The 22,698-nt window shown below is 38.4% G+C and overlaps 1 protein-coding gene across 4 annotated transcripts in view; it reads left to right on the forward strand.

Annotated features, from left to right (window-relative positions):
* The window catches only part of TPK1 (thiamin pyrophosphokinase 1), a 303,481-nt gene that overhangs the window by 174,891 nt on the left and 105,892 nt on the right, over positions 1 to 22,698 (forward strand). For all 4 annotated transcript variants that reach the window (XR_008435994.1, XM_053971913.1, XM_053971909.1 and 1 more), the window contains one exon: positions 6,195 to 6,290. Coding sequence is in view for 3 of the 4 variants with exons in the window: in XM_053971913.1 (XP_053827888.1) it covers positions 6,195 to 6,290 (96 nt within the window). In the remaining variant the exon portion in view is untranslated. The remainder of the gene's footprint in view (positions 1 to 6,194; positions 6,291 to 22,698) is intronic.

A 22,698-nucleotide genomic window follows, 5' to 3' on the forward strand; every position in this document is an offset into this window, starting at 1 on the left:
ATTGCTATTTCATGAACAATAGACTTTTCTTTTGAAAGGGCGCGATCTAATTAATGCAGATGAACTCTTTCATTGCTATTATCTCAATATAAAACGGATGGTGTCAAAAAAAAATCCTCCACCAGAAGCCACATGCTGCCTTGTTAAAAAGAAAAACAGGAAACATTTTATTTACTATGGACAAGATCACATCAAAATAGAAAGAGGGAAAGGGAGGAGAGGTTGCAGCTGTTGCAGTCAATTTCAACTACAGAGTGCTTTTTTTGTTGTTGTTGTTTTAAATGCTTGTCAAATTTGACAAGTTCATGTAGCTTCTGGGTTGTGGAACTGTGCATATGTTTACATATATTTACTGATTTTGTTTCTGCCACCAGATAGTAGTTGTTTAATAAATCAAGTGAGGTTATATAAGGTTAGAAGTGATAGTCAAACCTGAACATTCTTGGTTTGCTTTTCAGTAATGGGGCTTTCACCTGAGTGTAAATGTCAGTTATTTTGCTTTCAGAGCATAGGCTTCAACATGATTAATAAATTATTTTAGTCAATCTGAATGGCAGCGGCCCTTAATGTGCAATTGGATGAGTGAAAACAACATGAACCATAGGACTGGGGGTGAAGCAATCCATACAGTATTAGGTTTGTACTGATGCCAGGAAGTCAGCCAAATTTGAGTCCAAAAACCAGAAGAAAATTAATTTCACCTAATTAAGTATTTTGGCTATTTCAATATCAAAAATAATTTTCACCAATTGCACATACTTGGTTTGTTATCCATTTAAAAAATGAAAAGACAATTCATACAATTAAACTGAGTTAAAGAGAAGCTGTTCAACACTTTTGTTCAACAGTATTTGATATTCCCAAAAGAAGCCAGTGAGCTTAACTGCTTTGCCTTCCTTACTTGCATCCTACTCCCCAAATGCAAAAGGCTTCAATTCACTAATTTCCTGCTGGTTGTAATTCATAGAGATAAACCAGCCATGTTAGTTTGGTCATCATGCTGACTCAGTCTTACCACCTATAGGAAATCTATGCAAATTTTATGGCTAGAAGTAGCTCAAATTAGAGGTTCTTGTTCTGCCTGTCTCTCTACAATCCTGTATCTTTAAACAAACATTTTCAGAATGTTTAAAGTGGCATTCTAGCCTGCCTCATCTTCATCCCATGCTAGACTTGGTTTCGATTTTGGTAGAGGTATTTTGGATCAGCTGTGGAATACTGAGCCAACAACCACTGTCTGGGTTTCAGCCATCTCTGCAAACAAATTTTCACCAACTATTTTTTTTTTGTTTGTTTTTGATATGGATTGAATGCTCTGGCCTCAAAAACCACCTTCCTATTACAGACGAGGTGGTAGAACATAATGTCTGTCATCTGTTGAACTTGTAGGGTTATGCATCCACATGTTTTATCTTCTTTGCTAGGCCTGGTCCAAGACCCGCAGTCAGATCCTGCAGTCCATTTCTGTTCCTCTTCCTGTACATAGAGCAGTACTTTGCTTCAATCCATGTATGCTTTTTCCTAGAGTTGTTGAGTCCAATTCAGCATGTAAATTCTTTTCTGCTTCACAATTGTGTATAAAAATGATGGGGAGGCAAAAACTTTAAGGTGTCTGCAGTTAGTGTATGAGGAATGTGAAGGTTGGAGTTATTCTCTGAGTTGGCTAAAGAGGAAGAGGATACCAGAGGGGCAAAATGAAATTCCCTGTGGCAAGAAATTTACTTTAAAAGGAAGAGAGATCTGGGAACCCTCTGCCTCCTTGCTTTTAAATGACCCCTTCAGGCTCTCCAAGGTAGAAATACTGCATGCCAATACAGTACAAGTGAGGGAAATAAATTTTAGGGAAGTCTAGAACATATGATGTGAGAAAAGGCTGATGTGAACTGTCTTTTTTAAACCTCCAGAATAAAAGGTGAGCAGCAGATCATATTGCTGTCTTAAACCTCCTAATGGAAGGGCAGAGAGAAAACAGAAAGAGATTCTTCCATAAGTTGAGATAGGAGAAGAAGCAACAACCACAGTTTGCAATACAAGAGATCCCTGTTTGACACTGGGAGAGAAAACTTCACAAGAGTGGTCAAGCACAGGAAGAGGTTGCCCAGGGAAGTGGCATCTCCATCCTAGTAGATGTGACTCCTTTTCCAACTAAATCTGGACTGGAAAGGGCCTTGAGAAACCTAAGCAAAGCTAATGTACTCTTAGAAAGAGATTGGACCAGATGATGTTGAAAAGTCCCTTTCAAATGAAATCTGACAATCTATAGCTCTTACTCAGTTGGTCAGTGAAATATTAGGATAAAGTGGGTACATTACTGTTTGTGCAGGTGAAGTCTAGGGGAAGGAGAATGTTTGGAGATAACATTTAATTTATATAGGTTTCTTAACATTTATTTGTCAGTGCTGTGATTTTGAGAGAATCTACAGGCTGTCTCCTTTCTCCTCTTTTTGCTTGAGGATGTGTGGCATTAACACTATGCATAAGCACATCTGTTTGAGATTGATAGCTCAAAGTTGAGCCTCTGTGCTCAGGTATTGTTAAAAGACTGAACTGAATGTCACTGGTGCACCCACTGAGCACAGCCAGATACAAGCTTCAAAAGATAGTCTTGTATGGTTTGCCATAGGAAGACCTGGGAGATAGAGTACACATTAGGATATTTTATATATTCTGTTCTAATTATGTTCTCATACTCAGAAAGGTTACAGAAAGAAAAAAAACCTTACATTCTCTTAATAAAAGATTAAGAAGAACATGGGAGAATGGGGAACTACACACTGCTTTCTACAAACACACAATGTCCTGTGATGTGCAACATTTCTAAAAATGGAAAAATGCCAAGATGTTCAGATTGACATTTCAGTGCCCGTCTGAATTCAGTGTCTGTCTGAAATATAGAGTTCAACAATCCTATTAAGTGTGTCTGACACACTCTTCCTTCTTTACCAAAGTGCCTTCCATAGTTGCTATAATAAGACAGAACAGCAAAAGCCTCATACTCTGTGCCTCATCCCATCATTCACCAAAGCTGTATCGTCATCAGATGAAATCTATTGTTTTCTTTCCTGCTGTGTGCTATTGATTTTTCTAACCTTTCCTAATGTTAAATTTGTTTGGCTTTTAAACTTTCTTACCAAAGGTTAATGTTATTAAGTTGAGCAGGTATCTATAAAACTACATGTGTTATTGCCTATCTTGCATTGTTATACTGTCCTTTCATTAAACTCTGACTGCATTGGATAGCTCTGTCTTGAAGATTTTTGTCATTCCAGAATAATGCAGTGAAGGTTCAGAAGAACTGCATTACAATTGTCATCCAATTCTGTGGCATAAAGTATTGGACTTGATATGTCAGGAGCAACAGATTTATCTGAGGCTGTTATACCATCAGCGAACATGAACTGCACAGACATTAATTTCAGCCAGACCGTAAAGAGGATGCAGTATCCAGTTCTGCTGCTTGTCCCCTCCCCCTGTTCGATCTGACCATGCCAGTCTCTTTGACATTGTGGCTGAAGGAGCAGTACTAAAATCTCTGTTTGATTTTAGTGGTTATCTGTTTGATGTGAAAAGAGAATGAGAAATCACAGTTTAATTTGAAGAAAGTGGTGTCTTTAATGGTAGCACTCTATCAACACTTTTTGATATGATGATCTACAATAGTACTTGTGCAAAGCATTAAAAGTACAGACAGTGAGTAAACAGCTCCAGGCACTTATAAGCCCCAGCACCCTCTTACTGTACTCAGGTACAGTAAGGTAGGTACAGTAATCTGCCTTTAATGAACAGTGTATTTGATATCCCATTCACGTATTTACTCTGCATTCCAGTGATATGTGTTTGATGCCTTTTATTGTGAATATGCACACAAGACAGTAGCAGGGCTGAACATACGTTATCTACGCATGGTGCATCACAGCTTTCTCCCAGAGCTGAATGACCTTCAGTGCCCTCCAATCACTATGCTAATATTATCTTGCCTTGGAAGTACCTTGCAGTTCCTCTAGAATAATTTTTTTGTCAAAGAACATCCTGAGGAAAAAAAAAAAAAAAAAAAAAAAAAAAACACCAAAAAACAGACACCCTGATATTCCCTGTGTGGAAAGTAGAATTGCAGCCTACCTTCTGCTGACAAACCTGCTTGTTCAAGATCAGGCTTATTAATGAATGCAGGAAGTAGTATTTTGCAGAGGCAGAGTGGGGATTAAGTTTTTCATTCATAAATTGGTATTTATAAACCGCTTACTTCTGCCAATACTGTGAAGCCAGGGAATGGCCCTGGCAAAAGATAAAAGGCTTGACTTCTCTACTGCTAATTTAAGAGCTGGCAACTGAGGTTGTGTCTTCTCCCATACTCAGCAGTAGCTGTCCCTGCCACTGATTTAGTCGTCATTTGTCATGTTCTCAAGCTGCTCAGAGGCTGTCTGAGAAATACTGAAACATGAAATACTCATGGTTTCTCACAGCTTGGTGTCTCTTCCCACAATCAGTGCTGATATCAAGACTGTCTGAGAGCACCCATCCATAGTGAATGAGACACCTTTTCATTTAGAGTGGCTTTGATAAATAAGTTCCTTTCAGGAGTTTTCAGACCTGACTGAGCTTTTCTGAGTGGGACTGAACCACTCTATACCTCTCCTGGGCTCCCTGGCTGGTGTTGCCAAACTCACATGTTCATTACAGGTTCGAGATGGCCTGGGTCATGTCTCCTTCTGCCAATTTTATGTTTTTGGTCTTTTATAGAGAAGAGTGGAGATATGGGAGCTCTTCAAAGAGTTTTGTGCTTAGCACTGAGTGCAGAATCCAGCTACCTTTTCCCTCACCACTTTGCAGGGTGGAGGTGGAGGTCTCTTCAGTGGAGGTCTCTGATTACATGTGCTGTTGCAGCTACATGATGCTTCATCTTGGCAAGCCTATTATTACTGCTTGAAAAAATATTTACAGCAATATCAGGTCTCAGAAAGGGTGCTACTTTTGACCAGTTTTCTTTCAGAAGTTTTTAAGGAGAGAAGTGTAATAGAAAACCTGTTATTATCTTCTCGCTTTTCTCTTCTACTTTAACCAAATCCCCCACTGCCTGATGACTTTATTTGGTTTTATATGCATTCTGGCTGTGTGGGAAAGCATTTTAGTGGTAGTGTATGTCTTCCTATTGGAGGTTTGTTACTTTGTTGCATGCAATTTACTAAACTCCATGCCTTCACTAATCTTGGAAATTTTGTCTTCTCTACCTTTATTTTTATCACCAAGGTAAAGGCAACTTTAAAATTTTTATGTTGGCTTTGTTATTTGGGTTTTTTTTCTGATGTAACAGAATAATGTACTTTATATACAGAGGCACACATACAAAGATTCTGTATTCTGAATGCTTTTCTCTTATCAGTTGTTATTGTGTATAGCAGAAACATAAAATCTGTCAAGTAAGACAAAGCTAGGAGGCTTTTAAGGGGACCTTGAAGTGGTAGGAGAGGGAAATTCTAAATCCAATGTGTATGATTCTTATTTTAATTCACAATGCTGTATTGGGTATATTTTATTCTCTAAACCTCTTTGAATAGTGACTTTATGTGGTAGATATACTTCACTTTTCCTTACTCAGCTTTTTATCAGAGTTTTAGAAATCGCTTTACCTCTCAGTTAAGAAATCTGATCTCTTGCTCTTCTCTAACATGTTCTCAGCCATAATACCCCAGTGCAAGAAAATTATTGTTGAACAACTGCAAATTGACTGCAGTACAAGTGCAGTGTTTCTGGGGTGCTTGAACACTGTTGTGTGCTCACATTTATACAGGTTTGAATGTATGTAGCAGAGACACAATAAGTGCAGCACCAGAGAGGACAGTCATTTTCCTGAAAATTACCAATCACCCAGGGCTCACTACACCAGAATTTGTCCATCCAGCAGACCACTGTAAAACATGCTTATCCAAACTCACAGATGTACTCAAATGGCTTTGAGTGTATAGTCCTGGACCTGGTTCAGACTGCTGGTTCATAGTAACTAGTTCAACTGGGACCTACAGTTATTGGGCTCTGTAAGGGTCTTTTACTTAATCCTGCATCTCCATGCAGAGACTTTGAGTGGTTGTCTGCAGTTAATTTCACCAAAGAGATCATTAGTTCTCAAAACTGAAAAACTACTGACTTTTTTTTTTTCTCTCTCTCTCTCTCTCTCTGTTTTGTTGCTTCTTCACTAGGGCTGTGAGTTAATTGAGACCATGGACCAGGATCTCACAGATTTCACCAAGTGCCTTCAAATACTCCAGAAAAAAATAGAGAAGAAGGGCCTTCAGGTAAAGACAACACATCTTTTTTTCTGTGTTTCTTAGTAATTACTCTTTTTCTCATTGTATTTAGGTTAATCTTTCAAGTTTGCACTGAAAGGAAACTATTTTCAGTAGCCTTGACATTCTGCAGTTTTGCCATAATTTACTGCACATTTGTAAGCATTGATGCTTCTGCTAAAAGGAATTACAAAGTGTGTCGATGAACAAGTGTTAGCTTTCTTAAAAGGCAGCTTGTATTGATTTCTGTTAATGAACTACCCAAAGTGCAGAAGGCTGTTGTGGCTGATATTCAAAGCAAGAGTTCCACTTTGGCATGTAAATATATTTTCAGGTCTTGGCACACTAAGATTTGATGTTCATCCCCTTTCTCTCCCCTTTCAAAGGTGAAATGGAGGGGGGAAATCTTATCCTACCAATATTACAAATGGTAAGCAATACCTCCTTCTGCAAAATGTTCCCTTGGAATCAAAGGCAGACTTTGCAGAGCAATCAGTGCACTAAACTTAAAAGAAGACATATGGAGTTGTCCATCTCTTTTCATGGGAAAGGCAAGGGAAGCAACATTCCCTCTTCCCTTCTACTGTTTAATTTCAGAGGCCCCCTTGTTTTGTCTCTGAGACGCACAGGTAAAATTCCTTGGGAATTTCAAATGTGATGTGTCGGCGGCAGATGAGCTCTTGGGATTGCTGCCCTTTCCTCCCCATGGAGCAGTCATTCATAAGAGCTGACCTCTCTCTTCTGCTCTTCATGTATGAGTGAAGAGAGGGAGCAGCTGCTGCATCCTTCACCCACAGTGACAAGAAGAGGCATGTAAGAAAATTAAAACAATAGCACAACATGGAAAGAGATGTGTAAACCTCTTTTCCCATTTTCATTGTAGCAGGATAAGAAAGTTGCCTGATTTCCTGAGATCACCATACTCCCAACAAAGCAGCAAGGGATTGAAATGCCAATACCCTTCTCTCCTTCTTTCCTCCTCACTCCAGGCTGATAAAAAGTTCACCAGTTTTTGCTTAAGCTGCTTTAAAATTTCTTGTTCTTCTAAAGACTATAAATGTCCATGGGATACTTTGGAATGCTGTCACACAATGCCCATCTGCAATTGCATCTCAATACAATGCTGTTGTTCATCAGGGTTTTTTTTCCCCATCGGTATAGACAGAGATGGGATGGTTTCACCATACACTTACTGCCAGGAAACTCTTTAAAAAACAGTTTATTTTCTTTCCCCCTGTAATTTATCGTCACAAGAGTTCAGAGGCATATCTTTGCATCTAGGACAGAAATGGTAATGAGTGCCATTGGAACAGATGAGCCACCTATGCCTAGGATTTGTTTTGAATTTGGCAAGTAAGGTGCTTTCCTTTTACTAAAAATGCCCTTTCAATGAAGAAGAACTTAAACACTTCTTGGATTCAGTTCATTATCCAATCCCAGCTATTATTAGAGAGCAAATTTTTTTAAGCTATTACAAGAGGTTTTATGATGAATAATCAGTGTGTGGTTAAAATAAGAGCAATGGGAATATGACAGCTACAGCAAGTGTGTTAAAACAATAAATAGTCTATTTATAAAAGTTTGAGATCTGTGATCACTCTCACAGTAAAGCTGTGTTTAGCTGACTAAAGCATACCACATTGTGATCTTTGAGGATATTTTGTAAAGAGCAAGCCTGAGTGTAATTGCAGTAATTGTGCAGTGTTCATGCCAATGCACCCAACCTAAGATTTCAGTTCAGTTATAATTGTATGCTGTTACATGTAAGAGATGTGCTTTAAATGCAATTTGAGTTTTTCAGAGGTGAAAGAACTAACACAGATAAATTTTCTAAAACTAAGCACCATGTTCATTAAAAGCTAGCTACTTCTTGTTTGCTGTGCCTGTTCCATAAAACATAATAAGATACTGTCTTATTCATGCACTCTAGATAAAGCATAATACATTTCTACTTCTGGTCTTCTGCATTCTCTGACTAAGGAATTTGAAGAAGTCATTGATTCCACTTAGGGAGATAAAATGTGAAACTTAAGCAAATGTAAGACTAAACTGTATCACAGCTCTATAAATTATTAGATCAGCTTCTGATTTGCCCTTTGTTCAGAAGCATTGGATATAATTCTTGAGTAGGAGGTTTGGTGGTTCTTCAGAATGTCCTGATAATGCAGACTTGATGTCTGGTCCCCAGATGACACAGAGATTCTGAGCACTTAAAAAATACACTGGCCTCAGTTTATGCATGCAACCTCTTGGCTCTTCTGAAAATCTAGCCTCTTTAAATACCTATACCTAAATTTGCACTTAATTTAGGTTTCTTTATGGGTAATATTCTGCCATAAAAAATGTCAAGTGACTCTTCCAGCCATAGACCTAAAATCTTTGAGGAGAATACAAATTTTTTCAGCGAAGAAAGCTGCCATTGAATTCTGTGGTGACCTGAGAAGTACACACAGCTGAGAAGAAAAGGAAGTCCAAGGTCTGAAAATTAGAAGTGAATAAAGAAGGGGTTCTTCATCTCCATTGGTGTTTTTTTTACATCAAGGACAAACTTACATGTCACAAAGTGGAGTTATTTTCCTTCTGTAAAATGTCATAAAAGTTTTCCTTTTAGCAGAGAGTATTAACTAGGTGGAATATGTCTTCCTGGTGCCATAAAAAATGTTTGTCTCCAGTTTTGATTTTTTCACCACTCTATCTAAAGCACTTGTCAAAGAGGAATAAGACAAAGAGACACTACAAATTTGTTTTCCAAATTTGATTTATAGTTGAAGTTACAAAACAAGGAAAGTATCTCTTTAGTATGTTTAAAATGATGCCACAGTCATGCTGTGTTTGCTGCTGTTTCTGGGTAGCAATATGTTAAGCTGGGAAGTTAATTGCATTCAGTGTATACCATGGATTCACAATCCTGCAAGGTAGTTTGTCTGGATAAAATTCAAGTATGAGCAGCTGAGGTATTTAAAACAGGCATCCCTCCATTGGTCAGAGAATAAGTTAGCATTTACCTGCTATACTGAATGGATTAAAATTTCTGCTCCGATTTATCAGTCACCTCTATGGAAGTTCTATGTCATGGAGGTTTTTGAGCTCACTTGAGCATATGCAGGTGATATTTTGTTCCAAACGGATTAGGTTTTTGTAACTTGCTTTCCATGTCTCTGTGCCTTTATCCTCCTCCTTTTCTTTCTTCCTGTTCATCCAAATAGCTTTTGAAGGAATAACTTTTGAATAGAGAAATAGCATATTGAAAGACAACCGTGTTAAAAAGCTTTCTCGGAGGTCAGCTGAGTGAGAATGCAGCTGAGGTAGACACTCAGTGCCCTCTGCTTGTAAAAAAGGAATCAAAAAAAAGTTAGCTCAAATTTTTACTGGTAGTTTGATAAGAACCTTAGAAATTTCTTTACCACAAGGAAATCTGCAGCTAGAGCTGATGGTCAGCTGAGATACAGATCTGGGAGAAAAAACACTTTGTTAGTTTTTGAACTCCTTGTTCAATATAAAGAGCAGTAATTCTGCTGGAATAATGAGCCAAATTCACTCTTAGAATAATTTCTGAATCCTCAGGGTAATTAATTTCTGATTTACATTGCATATTTTGGTTGCATAGCCAAGTCATGCAGAAAGCAGCATTGCAGTCATTTTGTGAGATCTAAGTCACCTAATTATATGTATTTATAATTACATACTGCAGTGAATTTTAGAAAAAGCAGTACCCTTTATATGTGCAAGCTAGAATCAGTCTTAATCTTCCCTTTCCACAGCCCAAATTAATTTGTGAATTGCATTCTATTGGATGGGTGAAGCAATGATGTACACCAAGAGCATCTGACTCCTGAAGCTTCTTTCCAACCTAAAGGCTGTTAGATATTTTTCTTTCTCTTTCTGCATGACTGTGAGTATGCATGCACATACATACACGTGCGAGTATGTGTGCAAATGCACACTTTTTCTGGCAGTGTTCCTTCCTGGCCTTAATTGGTGCTTTTTAAATGTCTTAATAACTCTGTCTTTATTGCTGCTGTGTGTGTCTTTCACATTGTTTATGGTCTATTAGGTGTGCACACTTTGCTTTACTGCTTTAATCACTATTTTATTCATTCTGTAGTTATGTGAGTACTTTCTTCATTACAAGACCTTCAAATAAACTTATTTCTGTCTGGTACTACTTTCTGTTCTTAATTTTCTCTCATCTTAACATAAGCTATTTCAAGAAACAAACTGAACAGGCAAAATGATAGGCAAGCTTACAATATCTCTTATTTAGGGATCAGATCTTGCATTAGAAGTGTATGCTATTATCTTTGATTTGCAGATTGGAAAGCAGAAGTACAAAAGCAATTTGTCCACAGCCTACCAGCATGCTAGTGGTATAGCTGGGAAAGATCCTCCAGTTCCCAATATTCATTGAATGCTCTTTCAATAACAGCATCTCTTGTCTCAGCTTTGTAGCAGCTCATGCCAGTGAGAACTGAAAGTGTGTTTATCAATTTTGTAGCTCCAAGAAGAATACTCATAATATAAAGATAGATTTAAGCCATTATCTTTATCTCAGAATTACAAACTGTACTTTCCTTAACTGTTTCATCTAAAATACCATTTAGTCTTAAAACTAAGCTCTGGGACTTTTCATTCAGCTTTATTATCTTTTCTGCTTAAAAAAAGTTAAAGCAGCTCATTTGGTTATATGGGCTGAAGATATAAAAAATGAGTTTTATTGAAACCTACATGCCTTTTAGTAGTTTAATGTTAGTGTGTTTAAATTGATAAAAGCACCAGTGTCAGTATGAAAAAGGGAAAATATCCAAACCACCTCTTCCTAAAAACCCTTGGCAATAAAGGGATACTCTACTAACATTTCCATTTTAAAATTACACTTCAGAGGTTCAATCAGTCAGCAGTCTAGGGTATTAATTCTTATAAGTGAATGCAAGCCTTCTTCCCTTTCTACTTTTAAAAAAGTATCAAAGCAGTCCATTTTCTTTTATGTTGAGCAACGCTAAACTAGTTAGTGAAGTCCTGTGTTTATAAAGTGCCAAAGAGAAGACAGTGATGTTCATATATCACCTTCAGCTGTGCAGTATTCAAACAGCTTACTTAGCCCTCTCTGGTTTGTTTTTATATGAGAAAAAAAGACCCTGAAGGAAAACCCAAATAAACCCTAAAATAAAAATCAGAAGATACTTTAAAAGAGAGTAATTTTTTACATAAAGTCCCACACAGAAAGGGTATAATTATTGCAAATACTGGGCTCTATTTGGTTTAGTTTTGGTTTGGCTATCAGTTGAGGTTATTCCTGATGATGTGGCTTTTTTTAGCAGCAAATAGATCAGTTTTCATTTCCTGACTAAATTATAATTTTGCTGCTCATGTTGGTAGTTGGTAATTTCAAGGTGGAACACTACTTGTTTTCATTTCTGAAGACGTTTGGGTACCCAGAATAGTAGTGGGAATGGCTCTTAAAGCAAAGTCTAGGAATGAGGATAGGCTGTTACCAGGATTTGAGAACAGGGAAGTTACAAAAATACCAAAACTGGGGGAAGAGGCAGACTGGAAAATCCCAAAGCTGACATGGAGCTGAAATGTGAAGCATTTATAAGAATCACAGAATGGTTTCGGTTAGAAGGAACCTTAAGGATCATTTAGTTCCAACCCACAGCCACAGGCAGGGACACCTTCAGCTAAACCAGACTGCTCAGGACACCATCCAGCCTGGCCTTGAACACTTCCAAGGATGGGGCATCCATAACTTCTTCCTTAGAACCAGTTCCAGTGCCTCACCACTGGACCTGAAGGACCATAAGAACCATAAGGACACTGAAGCTTTTGGATTTATTGCCAAATCCTATATAGAAGGAAGGTCTGAGAATAAACATGTTCTGTTTTGGTGGCACTACTGAGTTTTTTTCTTAATGCTCCACAGGAGAATAAAAATGCAAATGAGATATATTTTAGGGGAAGTTAAATATGTGTAATGAAAAGGTTTTTATTCTGTCAAGTGCTGCATCAAAAGATTTTTCATGAGTTATTAATAGTAATCTTCTTCATAAACCTTTCCTGTCCAAAAGAAACAAATGAATCTGAAGTGTTTCCTGTTAATTCCACTTCTAAAATGTAGAATTTCATAATACTTTTCAACAGGAGTAAATCCCTCCTGTAGGGTGTCAGACATATCCTTGAAGACTATTTTAACTCTTAAGGTCTGAGTCTACCTTCAAGGAATGCAGTATCTAATCCATCTTCCCACTGCTGAATTATTTCAATGCTTCCCATTGTAAATGTATGGCAAAATGCATTTCTTATAATACAGGATATCAGAACTTGCCAGTTCCCAAAGAGAAACCCTAATATCATGTGAGGTGTCTTCCTGTTCCACTATAGCTGTGAGCATCAAGACACACTGAGTATCTTTGCCTTTAAATAACTTTATGCAGTATGTGTGTCTGCAAGTGCAGACACAGTGCATCACATACCAAGAAATTTGCTTTACATATCCTTGTATGCTCTACTGGGGCTTGTATTGGATCTATGATGATAATTTTTTTAAGACACAAACAGGGCAGGGTTTCTGGAGAACACATTGATTTCAGTTTGTTTGTTTAAAAAAGTTAAATCCCATATCAAGGTTTGGGGAGAGGAAGAACAAGGAGAAAAATACTGTTTATTTAGGCAGTTCAAGGGATTCAAGAGATCAAGGATGTGCTCATTAACCAGACTGCAGAAGCTAATGAGGAAGCCAGCAATTGTTCTCTCAACTTAGTTAAAGGCTAAATGTATTTGAAATACAAAGCGTGTGGTTCCCTTTGCAACCACCAATTTTGCTCTGTTTGTAACTTTCTCATAAGAGATGTGATTCTCCTCCCCCTTTCAGCCCCTTCTGCTTTACAGGAGCACAGCTTCCCTGAGAGCAGCTATTGCTGATGTAACTGCCCCCATGCTGGGAAAGTAGTTGAGCTACAAGGACATATCATTATCCTCAAAAGACTGTCATACTTGCATTGGCACAGTCTTGGACATGGATATTGTAGTGGGAGATCTTGAACAGCCATATCTTTTGATCTTTTGACATGAGGAATTTTTTGCAATTCAAAGACTGAAACCTCAGTTTGTTGCCTGAGATTTTCATAAATAACTTGGGTTTGTTTTGTTTTTTTTTTGCTTGACACATGAATATTGTGGTGTTTTGAAATCTCCCATGAGTTACAACTGTTTTTATTAGATTTTGTTTAGTTAATAGAATGTAAGTTTATTGTTAAGCATATCAAGAAATTTGAGCTAGTATGATAAATTTCAACTGTAGATTATAATACAGTATTTTTACAACTCAAATTGGTTTCTTCTTACTAAATTGAGATGCCTGTCAAGAATGACAGCTGTTTTGGCTGTTGTAGAGATAGTTTCATAAAAACTCCTAGCAGTTTTCTACATTCCTGTGTGTAAGAAACAATGGCTTTAGAGGGCACACTTTGATAACTTCATGAGCTGCAATGATCTGGTCCTTTAAACAGAGTGTGAATCAGTCAACAGATTAACTTCTCCTGTGGCTTCTTTTATTATTCTATTCAAATAAATTTATTTAAACTAAGTAATAGGTTTTGGATTATTTAAGGTTTTTTGCCATGACATATTCTATCTTTTTGTAATATTGTATGGCCTTTGAATAGCCAGGAGAAGTTAATCTCTTCCTTTCCTCATCTAGAAAGAAGTATTGGAGCAGAGGGGAGAGGAAGGTATTAAGACCATAGGAAAGCAAAAGTGTGTGGCTGATGCTACACAGAAATGTCTTAGCCTATAGTCCTGAGGACTCATTGTTTTCTGCAATCTTTTGGCTTTTCCTGACATTTAACTCCACACCTCTTTGCTGATGCCAATGCTGATACCAATGCTGTTCAAGAAGGGGCAGAGGGGTGTAAAGTAATTTAACTCTTAACAAATACTGAGAAAATGAGGCAGCATGGTAACTTATGAAAGGCCCCTACAGTATTCCCAGAGTAAAAAAAGGCAGTAGCATAAGCTCAACAAAAGTAGGGACTGAAGGGTCTTCATAGCAGAACTGCCCTGGCAGCAAATCAGGCTTTGCTAGTTCTGGTGCTTGTGCTATTCCGTATTAAATCACCTGCCTTTTACTGTGCCACTGACAGGGGATGGTCTCTTCAACTTGACTAAAGAACCCATTGAGTTTCCTTTTTAAACAACTGAACAACTAAGTACTGAACAATTAAAGCTCAATATTTTCTGCAAATTAAATATGAACATAAAATGTTTACAGCTTCACATGTGCTTCCAGTTTAAGAAATCATGCTTCATTTCTTTTTAAGTGTGTGGCTAAATTTATACGGTCTACAGGACAGTGTAGAAAAATAAAATACATTCTGTAATTACTCAGGCTATGTTTAACTTACCTGCTATAAATACTGAAACTACACTGAGGAGGAAAATTGACATCCAGATCATAATGTACTTCCTTCAGTATAAAAATATGTCCAGCTTCTTTGAAACAAATGTATAAATTCTTCTGCACGTCTGCACTCCCTTAGGAAAAAAGAAAAAGGCATTGTGTACTGCCCAGGTATTCAGTGAAATCACTCAAAAGAGGAACCATTCACAGAATGGGGCCTGAGAGACACAGGAAAAATTTTCCATCTTTAGTTTCAGGTTTTCTATTTGTCTCTAGAGTATAATAGGACAGGTTATTATCCCCTTGTTCATCACGAAGATTAATGTTCAGACCAGCTGAAAATGTTACTGTTCTGTTGGGACCTATTGGGAGATCTTCAGACCTGTGTGAACCTGAGTTTAAACATTTTAAATAGCAGAGCTAATACTTTCCCTAGCTGGAGACAAGTGCCTCAGGCTGTTATGTCCTCTGTGATGCTGCTGCAGGAGAGTGAAGGTCCTTCAAAGCTCTGCCTTACTTGGGATGTCTTTTTTACAGACTTCACTGCTAAATGTTACAATGGGAAAGTGCCTGAGTTGTTACTCTTAACTCAGATGGAAAAAAAAAAAAAATAAAGTGTGTGTGTGTATATATACACACATATATATATTGGAAATTGAGATTCTTTAAGTTTCTCTATTTTGTATGGAAGGTTTCCCCTTAAAAATCTATGATTCTTTCCTTAAAATTTGACATCTGAAATTATTATGACAAAATTGAAAACAAAACCAGGCAGAAAGCTAGTTTTAAAGAAAAGACACACCTGGTCTAGAAAGTCACAGGAAAAGGTCTCAACTCTCAAAAGTGTTGAAGTTGGTGTTCCCTGTTCATGGGGATGTGTCTGTGGGCAGATGGCAGAGTTTCATATGGACACCCCTAACTACAGAAATTCTACCCCATTGCCTCACAGTATCAGGGTTTGTTTAGCTTCCTTTGTGGGCTTTCCAAGGGTCCTGGACCAGCATCTGAACAGGAGCTGAAACAGAACCACATGAAGTTGTGACGGGTAAGGAAATACAGATTTTCTCTTCATCTCAAGCTTCTAGAGAAACATGCATAGTCAGGTTTGTGTGCCCAGGTGCTGGTGGAGTGCACGGTGTCCATGAGGAGAGGAACAGCTGAGCCCCTCAGCCCAGGCAAGGAGGGGTGAGGGGAAAAGGGACAAAACAGCCGTGTCAGCACCAAGGGGAGAGCAGAAGGAGGGGCTCCAGCCTCCTAAATCCCCTGGAGAACCCTGGGCAGAGCAGGTGGATCTCTTCCGAGGCAGCCGCAGCCTGTGCAGAGGAGCCCGTGCTGGAGCAGGTGTGCACCCATGGGACACCATGGTGGAGCAAATATCCGTGCTGCAGGCAGCAGAGGGCCCTGTGCCAGAGCAGGCAGATATGCCCTGAAGGAAGCTGCAGGCTGTGAAGACCTCGCAGGAGCAGGCTCCTGGCAGGAGCCACAGGATGTGGAGGAGTTTGTTCCTGAAGGGCTGAATTCTGTGGAGAGAACCCCAAACTGTAGCAGAATATGATAAGGAAGGAGCATCAGAGAGGAGCTGGTATGAACTGACTATTCATACCTGTTTCCCTGTGCCACTCAGGGGAATGGTGAGATAGAGGAGTGAGGAATGAAGGAGTGAAATTGGGCCTGTAAAATAGATGGGTGATGGAAAGGTGGGTTTAGTTCTGTATTTTTTTCCTCTCTAACTTGATTTTTAATTGGAAATAAATTAAATTAATTTTCCCCAAGTCAAGTCTGCTCTGCCTGTGATGGTAATTGATAATTAACAATTTCCCTGTCCTTGTCGTGACCCATGAGCTTTCTTGTCTCATTTTCTCCCCCTGTCCTGTTGAGGAGAGGGAGTGAGAGAGGCTGAGTGACTGCCTGGCAGCCAGCCATGATTAACCCACCACAGAACTGTAGGGGAAATCAAAGGGAAGTTGTCAGGGCTCATAGAAATGTGCAAAGATGCACACGCTCTCACTTATATGGGATATAGATCATGGTTGTGGGCCAGCAGGCAGAACTTCCAGTGCCTGATTCATCAGGTCCTGAGTAGCCAGGGACCTTCCTGTACAAGACTGTGCCAAGCAGGCTGCAGCAGGAGCCACAGTCCAGGGCAAGGCTCCCTGGTTTGGATCATGATCTGTATCCACTAGGGGAAGAATAGAGGCTTTGAAGAGAGACTCTTTGCAACAAAAAGCCTCTTCCCTGTGCAGTGTCCTTCCCACCTGCTGACCCTGCAGGACTGAGTTAACCTGCAGCACAGGCTGTAGGCTGGCTCTTGTTGAGGGGTGGGGGATCCACACAGGATAAGGCATCAGCACAGGGTTTGGGGGCCCTGGTGGCTGAGAAGCAGTGGGTTGTGCTTGTGTTGCCCTGCTGATCTTGTGACAACATGGAAATGTATTGGAGGGACAGGGAGGAAAGCTTCTAAGGGAAAGACTGACAGCCAGAATTAAGAGAAATGTGGGATACAAAGCTCACAATTAACAGATTCTCTTGAAGATTTTTTTCCTTCTTTGAATTGTTCATTGATGAGAGTTTGTAGTTATTTTCTTATTTTAACTCCTGGAGGCAGGATTCAGAATGATTAAAACCACAGCATGTGCCAAACACAGCTTTTGGCACTGGAATCAAGTGGCTATTAGATCACTGAAGATATTTGCTAGACCATTTTAGTATAATCTTCTAAAGGCCTTTTGCATTGCTCCTAATACAAATCCAGGACTTCCTTTCTTAGGAATATCACAGTTTAGTTATTGATTTCACACTTCCATGGTGGTGATACCACAGTGCACATTGTGGATTACAGTAGTTCAGTTACAGGAAGAGAACGGTTAGCTTATGAATGTTTTTTCATACTGTTTTAAAAGATGAGAAGACTTTATGATTTTACAGAAGACAAGTGATTGATAGTCCTTGGAATCCTTGTTCATTCACAAAATAAATGTGTCTGGATCAAAACTAGCACACGTTTTACTCCAAAGCATCAGTAAACAGATTGCTTGAAGAGTTCTAGTGCTTTTACCTACTCAGAACAGCATGGTAACAATCAGGAGTACAGACAAACCCTTCACCCAGAAAATCTTAGGCAATAAAGAATTCCAGTGACCCTGATCTCACACAAAGAAAGAATTGTAGAGCTTTGCTCCAGTAATAGCAGAGCAGGAGTTATTGGTGTCCCCTCTCTACCACAGGCACAGTGAGCATTGTTTGACCAAGGTCATACACAAATATTCAGCACAAAAGCAGAAGTCAAATTCAGATTGCTTGGGATCCAGCAGTTCACAAGGATTTTGTCAACTCAGTTTCTTTAAGTAATAAAGTCAATGGTCATGAAGTTCATGTTCTACAAAACTAATGCTAGTTTTTGTTGTATACACTCTCAGATATTCCATTTACCCGCAAAAGAGGGCAAAGCCAAAGCTTTATTTTTTTGAAATGAAATAGTTATTCAACCAGAGATGTAAACACAAATCAATAATAAAACCAAGTTTAAAATGTTTCCAGCGACTCAAGTTGGTTGAACAAGTATGTTGCTGTATTTAGAGATTATCTTTCTCATTTCCATCTTACCATCATACATGTTTCTTGCTTTAAACAGGCAAATGCAATCTCTTTGCATACTTATTGTCATTAACAGAGAGAATTAACCTCTTATTTGAAATAAAAAGCATTTCCAATAGAGAAAGCACTTGGGTAAAACTGTAAGAAAATGCAGATAAAAAGCAAGAACTGGAACAATATAATATATAGATTAGTGGAGTCAGTGAGGTGAGGATGAAGCTGATTGAAGGTTATCATCTCAGATACACAGACAGGATGTCAGCCTTTGACTGAGAGCTCTTATTCCTCAAAGAGTCACATGGCTGAAGCAACAAGAAAATTCTGGCTAAAATAAAGAGGATTCTACCTGAAAAAAGTTCAAATGCTACTGTGTGGTTCAACATCTCATTTCTACAGAAATGAATGTCATACCTTTTATGTAAAACACTGAGCTAGGGAGCCAGTATAATCAACTCAGCTGGACAATATCTTGCTACATATTTAACATTGGATTGTGGGATTTTAGTAGTCCATTAAATTTACATTGAAATTTTGAGGATGATATGAAAAATTAATTATCTGGCCTGCACTAGAGCTCTGGCACAGCTATGGGCAAATGCGTTAAAATCTACTCTGGCCCATTTGTTATCAAGGGAAGTGCTTGGTGTGTTTTGTGATGCTTGGTGCATCAGCTGCAGCTGATGCAAAGACCAGAAAATAATTTAAACCACATCCTGTACTGACAAATTGCCTTATAAAGCAAAAAATGCTTTTCTTGTAAACTGCCCAAAATTGATGAAGTGACAAACCAATAAAGCAATAATAAATGTACCATTCACATAACTACTTAATTGTTTGCTTTTCAACATGAGATATTTATATATATGTATATATTTCAGCATATAATAAACTTCCAACATGCTATGCATATTAGTACAATAATTTTGTTGTCTGTCATATTCCTTTAAAAATTAAATTAAAGGAGTAATCTTATAAATTCTAGAAAATGAAAAAAAGGCTGTGGAGATGAAACGATTTCAGTGAAGTGAGAAGGTGCTAAAAACTCACTATGTTTCAGTCAGATATCTAACCTGTAATTGGCATACTAATATCTTGGATATTAGCAATGGATGGTCTCCATGATCTCAGAGGAGGGGGAGGTTTAGTCATGACTCCAGAACTTTTACACAGTCTTGATTACTCTTGCCTTCCTTTTTTCCTTTAGGGGAGATCTTCTTTGCAGTTCCTTCAGTGCTGCTAGTTGTTGTTAGTAAATTTGTTTCCTTTCATCTACCTACCTCCCTGAGACTTAGGCATGTTGTCTGGCTAAAAGTGAACTCATGGGGAAGAAAGTCCTTTGAGTTGTCTGGCCTCTCCCTGGGGAGAGGATTTCTTATCAGAGATAATGAGCATGGTTTTGAAAAGAGTGCATCATTTGCTGTCAGTTTGAGCGTTGGACTTCACTTTATATGTCATGGTGATGCTGACATTGCAAAGCTAGGTATTGCTCTCTTTTCACGCACTCCAGACGGTTCCCAGCTTCCTGTGTCCTTAAATCATGTTCCTCGGTCATAAAGTGAAAATCTTCTTTGTATTTAAGCCATTTATACTAGAAAGAGGAATGTCAGCTGGGCCAGCTTTCACAATGTTTAATTTAGCAAGACTGCAAAGAGTTTACAGCAGGTTGTCCATTTCAGTAGTCTCTGTGAGAGTGGAAGCAGGAACCTGAGCAACTTCATTCTGGTGTGGTGAGAGCCTCAGCTCCACTTGGTTACTGCACCCTCTAAATTACAGTTTGCGGGAGAACAAACAAATAACGTCCCTGAATTGCCAGCACAAAGTCTTACTCTGTGCTTTCCTTCTCCTTTTAACTACCCTGCTCTTTGATACTGACTTCTAAAACTTTCTCAAGACATACTAACATATGGGTGTATCTTTTAAAGATGACTGGATCCTACCCTTAGATCTTAAACTATTTCTAAGTTAAAGCTTGATAGCCTTTACAGATACTGTGTATTTAATTCAGGTTATAGATAGCCCAAGAGAATGTGCCTGCAATTATATAAGCTGTTTTCTATAGTTATTTATGATTTTATGTCCTTTTTTTCAGGAAATGAATGACACACTGTGAAAACAAATGGTGTAAGGGGACTGGTGATGGGACATTTAAGTGAAGCATGGACATTTCAATTGAAGTACAGTGTGTTAGTCAAATGTTGCCTGCTGGGTTCATTAGCAGTAACTGGATTAATTCTGTGGCCTGTAGTATGCAGGAAATCACAGTGCAAAAACGAATGGCCTTTCTTCTCTGCAGTGTGGGAATATCTAAGTGTAGCAGTCCTTGGGTATTCACTTTGTTCTGTGTCATTCTAGGTTCTAAAATGACACAGAGTTGTGTACATGCTTTCATGGCATATCCATTTTCTTAAGTTCTTGGCAGAGTGACAGGAGCAGTGATTGCAGGGAAGGAACTGATTGTTTTGTTAGTTTGTGATTTTTGTGTTGTGTTTTTTTAGATTATTTTTCTTTTTTTAACAGAGGTGATAGCTTTAGGATGAAAAGGGTGTTGAGGTTTTGGTTGCACCTAGCCTTTTTAGGATTTTTTTAATAAACAAAGTGTGAATGCCTAGACCTTCAAATAAAGGCTCTAAAAGTCCTACAATGTCTGGATGCCTGTCACTTCTGCCAAGATTATCCAGTGAAAGGTGGTACTGTAAACTGTCATAGAAGTGCAGAATTTTAACTTTTCTCTCTGTCTGTTCCTCTCATACTCCAGCTGGGTTTGTTTGCATACCTGCCACATGCTTGTGTTTTTCATTTTCACAATCCATGCAAACCCTAAATAATAGATACATTCCCTTTTCAGATATCTTTATTATCCTTCTCCCAGCACAACTCAACCCCATACCTCTGGCTTATGAATGCCTTTTCAACATACCTACTCTGTGCTATATTGGTTTTATTTTCTTCCTTTTTCATAACCAATCCACAAGACTGCACTGTTCCAACTGAATAGGGAGTATTCTGTAATTCTGTATTACTTGAAAATATAAGAAGTGGGTTTTTTGCTGCATTTTTCTTCAACTCTGCGGTTCTGTGCACTTCATACTTTGAGCTGGGTACTGTACTTCATGGGAAGCACATGTGTGAGAGTAACACGAAGGGTTTACAAAGGAAAGAAGACATTTAGAATGTTATCGCATCATTTCAATTCCAAGTCAAAGGAATTCTGTATTTCCTTCATTCTTACCTATTATTTTGGTACCAATCATCAAAGCCAAAACAAACAGGTTCATGTATGGTGAGACATATATACACCAAGAAACTATACAGTAGTTGCTTGGTTTCTTGAAGGTTAATCTAGGCTAATATTTGAGCTTCAGTCTCATTGCTTAGAAGAAAAACAACATATATGTGGATGCTGATCCTTTGTCAAGCGACATTAAATTCATTGTGGTTCCAGGTAAGTCTGATTTTCTCCGTGGCCTCTCTTGGGGAAGGAGAGGAGCATTTTAGTGCTGGCTGTCTGGTAGGGAACTGATGGGTGTTGGTGGGTCTTAGTAGTAGTATAATTTTCAGAGAATCAATCCACCCTTTTAACTCACAGTCATCATCAGTCAAACAAAAGCAGTTTGTTTCTAAAGTGGAATCAATAAAAGGGAAAATACATTATGGTATTATGGCTTAGCTGGGAACACATGCTTTTTACCTTTTGCTATTTTGTCTTCTGTTTAAGGATAGGTTTTCTTACTATTCGTATTCTCTTGGTTGTACATTTGGTCTGTGTGATCTGTAATCTGCATAGAAAATACATGCTGTCAGCAATACAAGGATAGGTTTTTTTGTTTCAGGGTTTGCTGCTATTGTAATGTGTAATGTGTTATATTGATCCACTCTGGCCTCTGAAGAATTTTCCAGGTGGTGATGAGAAAGATGATATATCTCTTCAAGACCTTAATTTTCATGGAAAACAATATTCAACAGAATCATAAAGCCCTAGACCTGGTAATAAAAATAGAAGCTGATACTATTAATACATCATTCCAGATACACAGAGCACCATTATGTGGCTCGTGGGTTGAGTAAAATTTCATGTAATCACAGAAACCATAGATTTAAGATCTGTAAAGTTGGAAGCTTAACCAGATGGCCATTGTCAAAGCAGCTTCTAAAGAATTCAGAGCTGCAATATCTTAGGGCCCTAGATATGACATAGTATTAGCTTTTTAAAATACAATTACTGAACATAACTGATTCACATTATGGAAGTTATAATAGTAATACTTTGCACTCAGTGACTTTTCATTTAAGGACCCAAAAGCTCTTAACCAAGACTTTTGAATATTCCTTTTCTGCTTATAGGAAATAAAGTGTTCAGAGTCTGGAACACCTGTGTGAGAGAATTGAGCCAGAGCAGTCCAACTCCATGGCATATTGCAAGCAGTCAGT

Source organism: Vidua macroura, chromosome 1 (assembly GCF_024509145.1).
Source record: "Vidua macroura isolate BioBank_ID:100142 chromosome 1, ASM2450914v1, whole genome shotgun sequence".
Taxonomy (NCBI): Eukaryota; Metazoa; Chordata; class Aves; order Passeriformes; family Viduidae; genus Vidua; species Vidua macroura.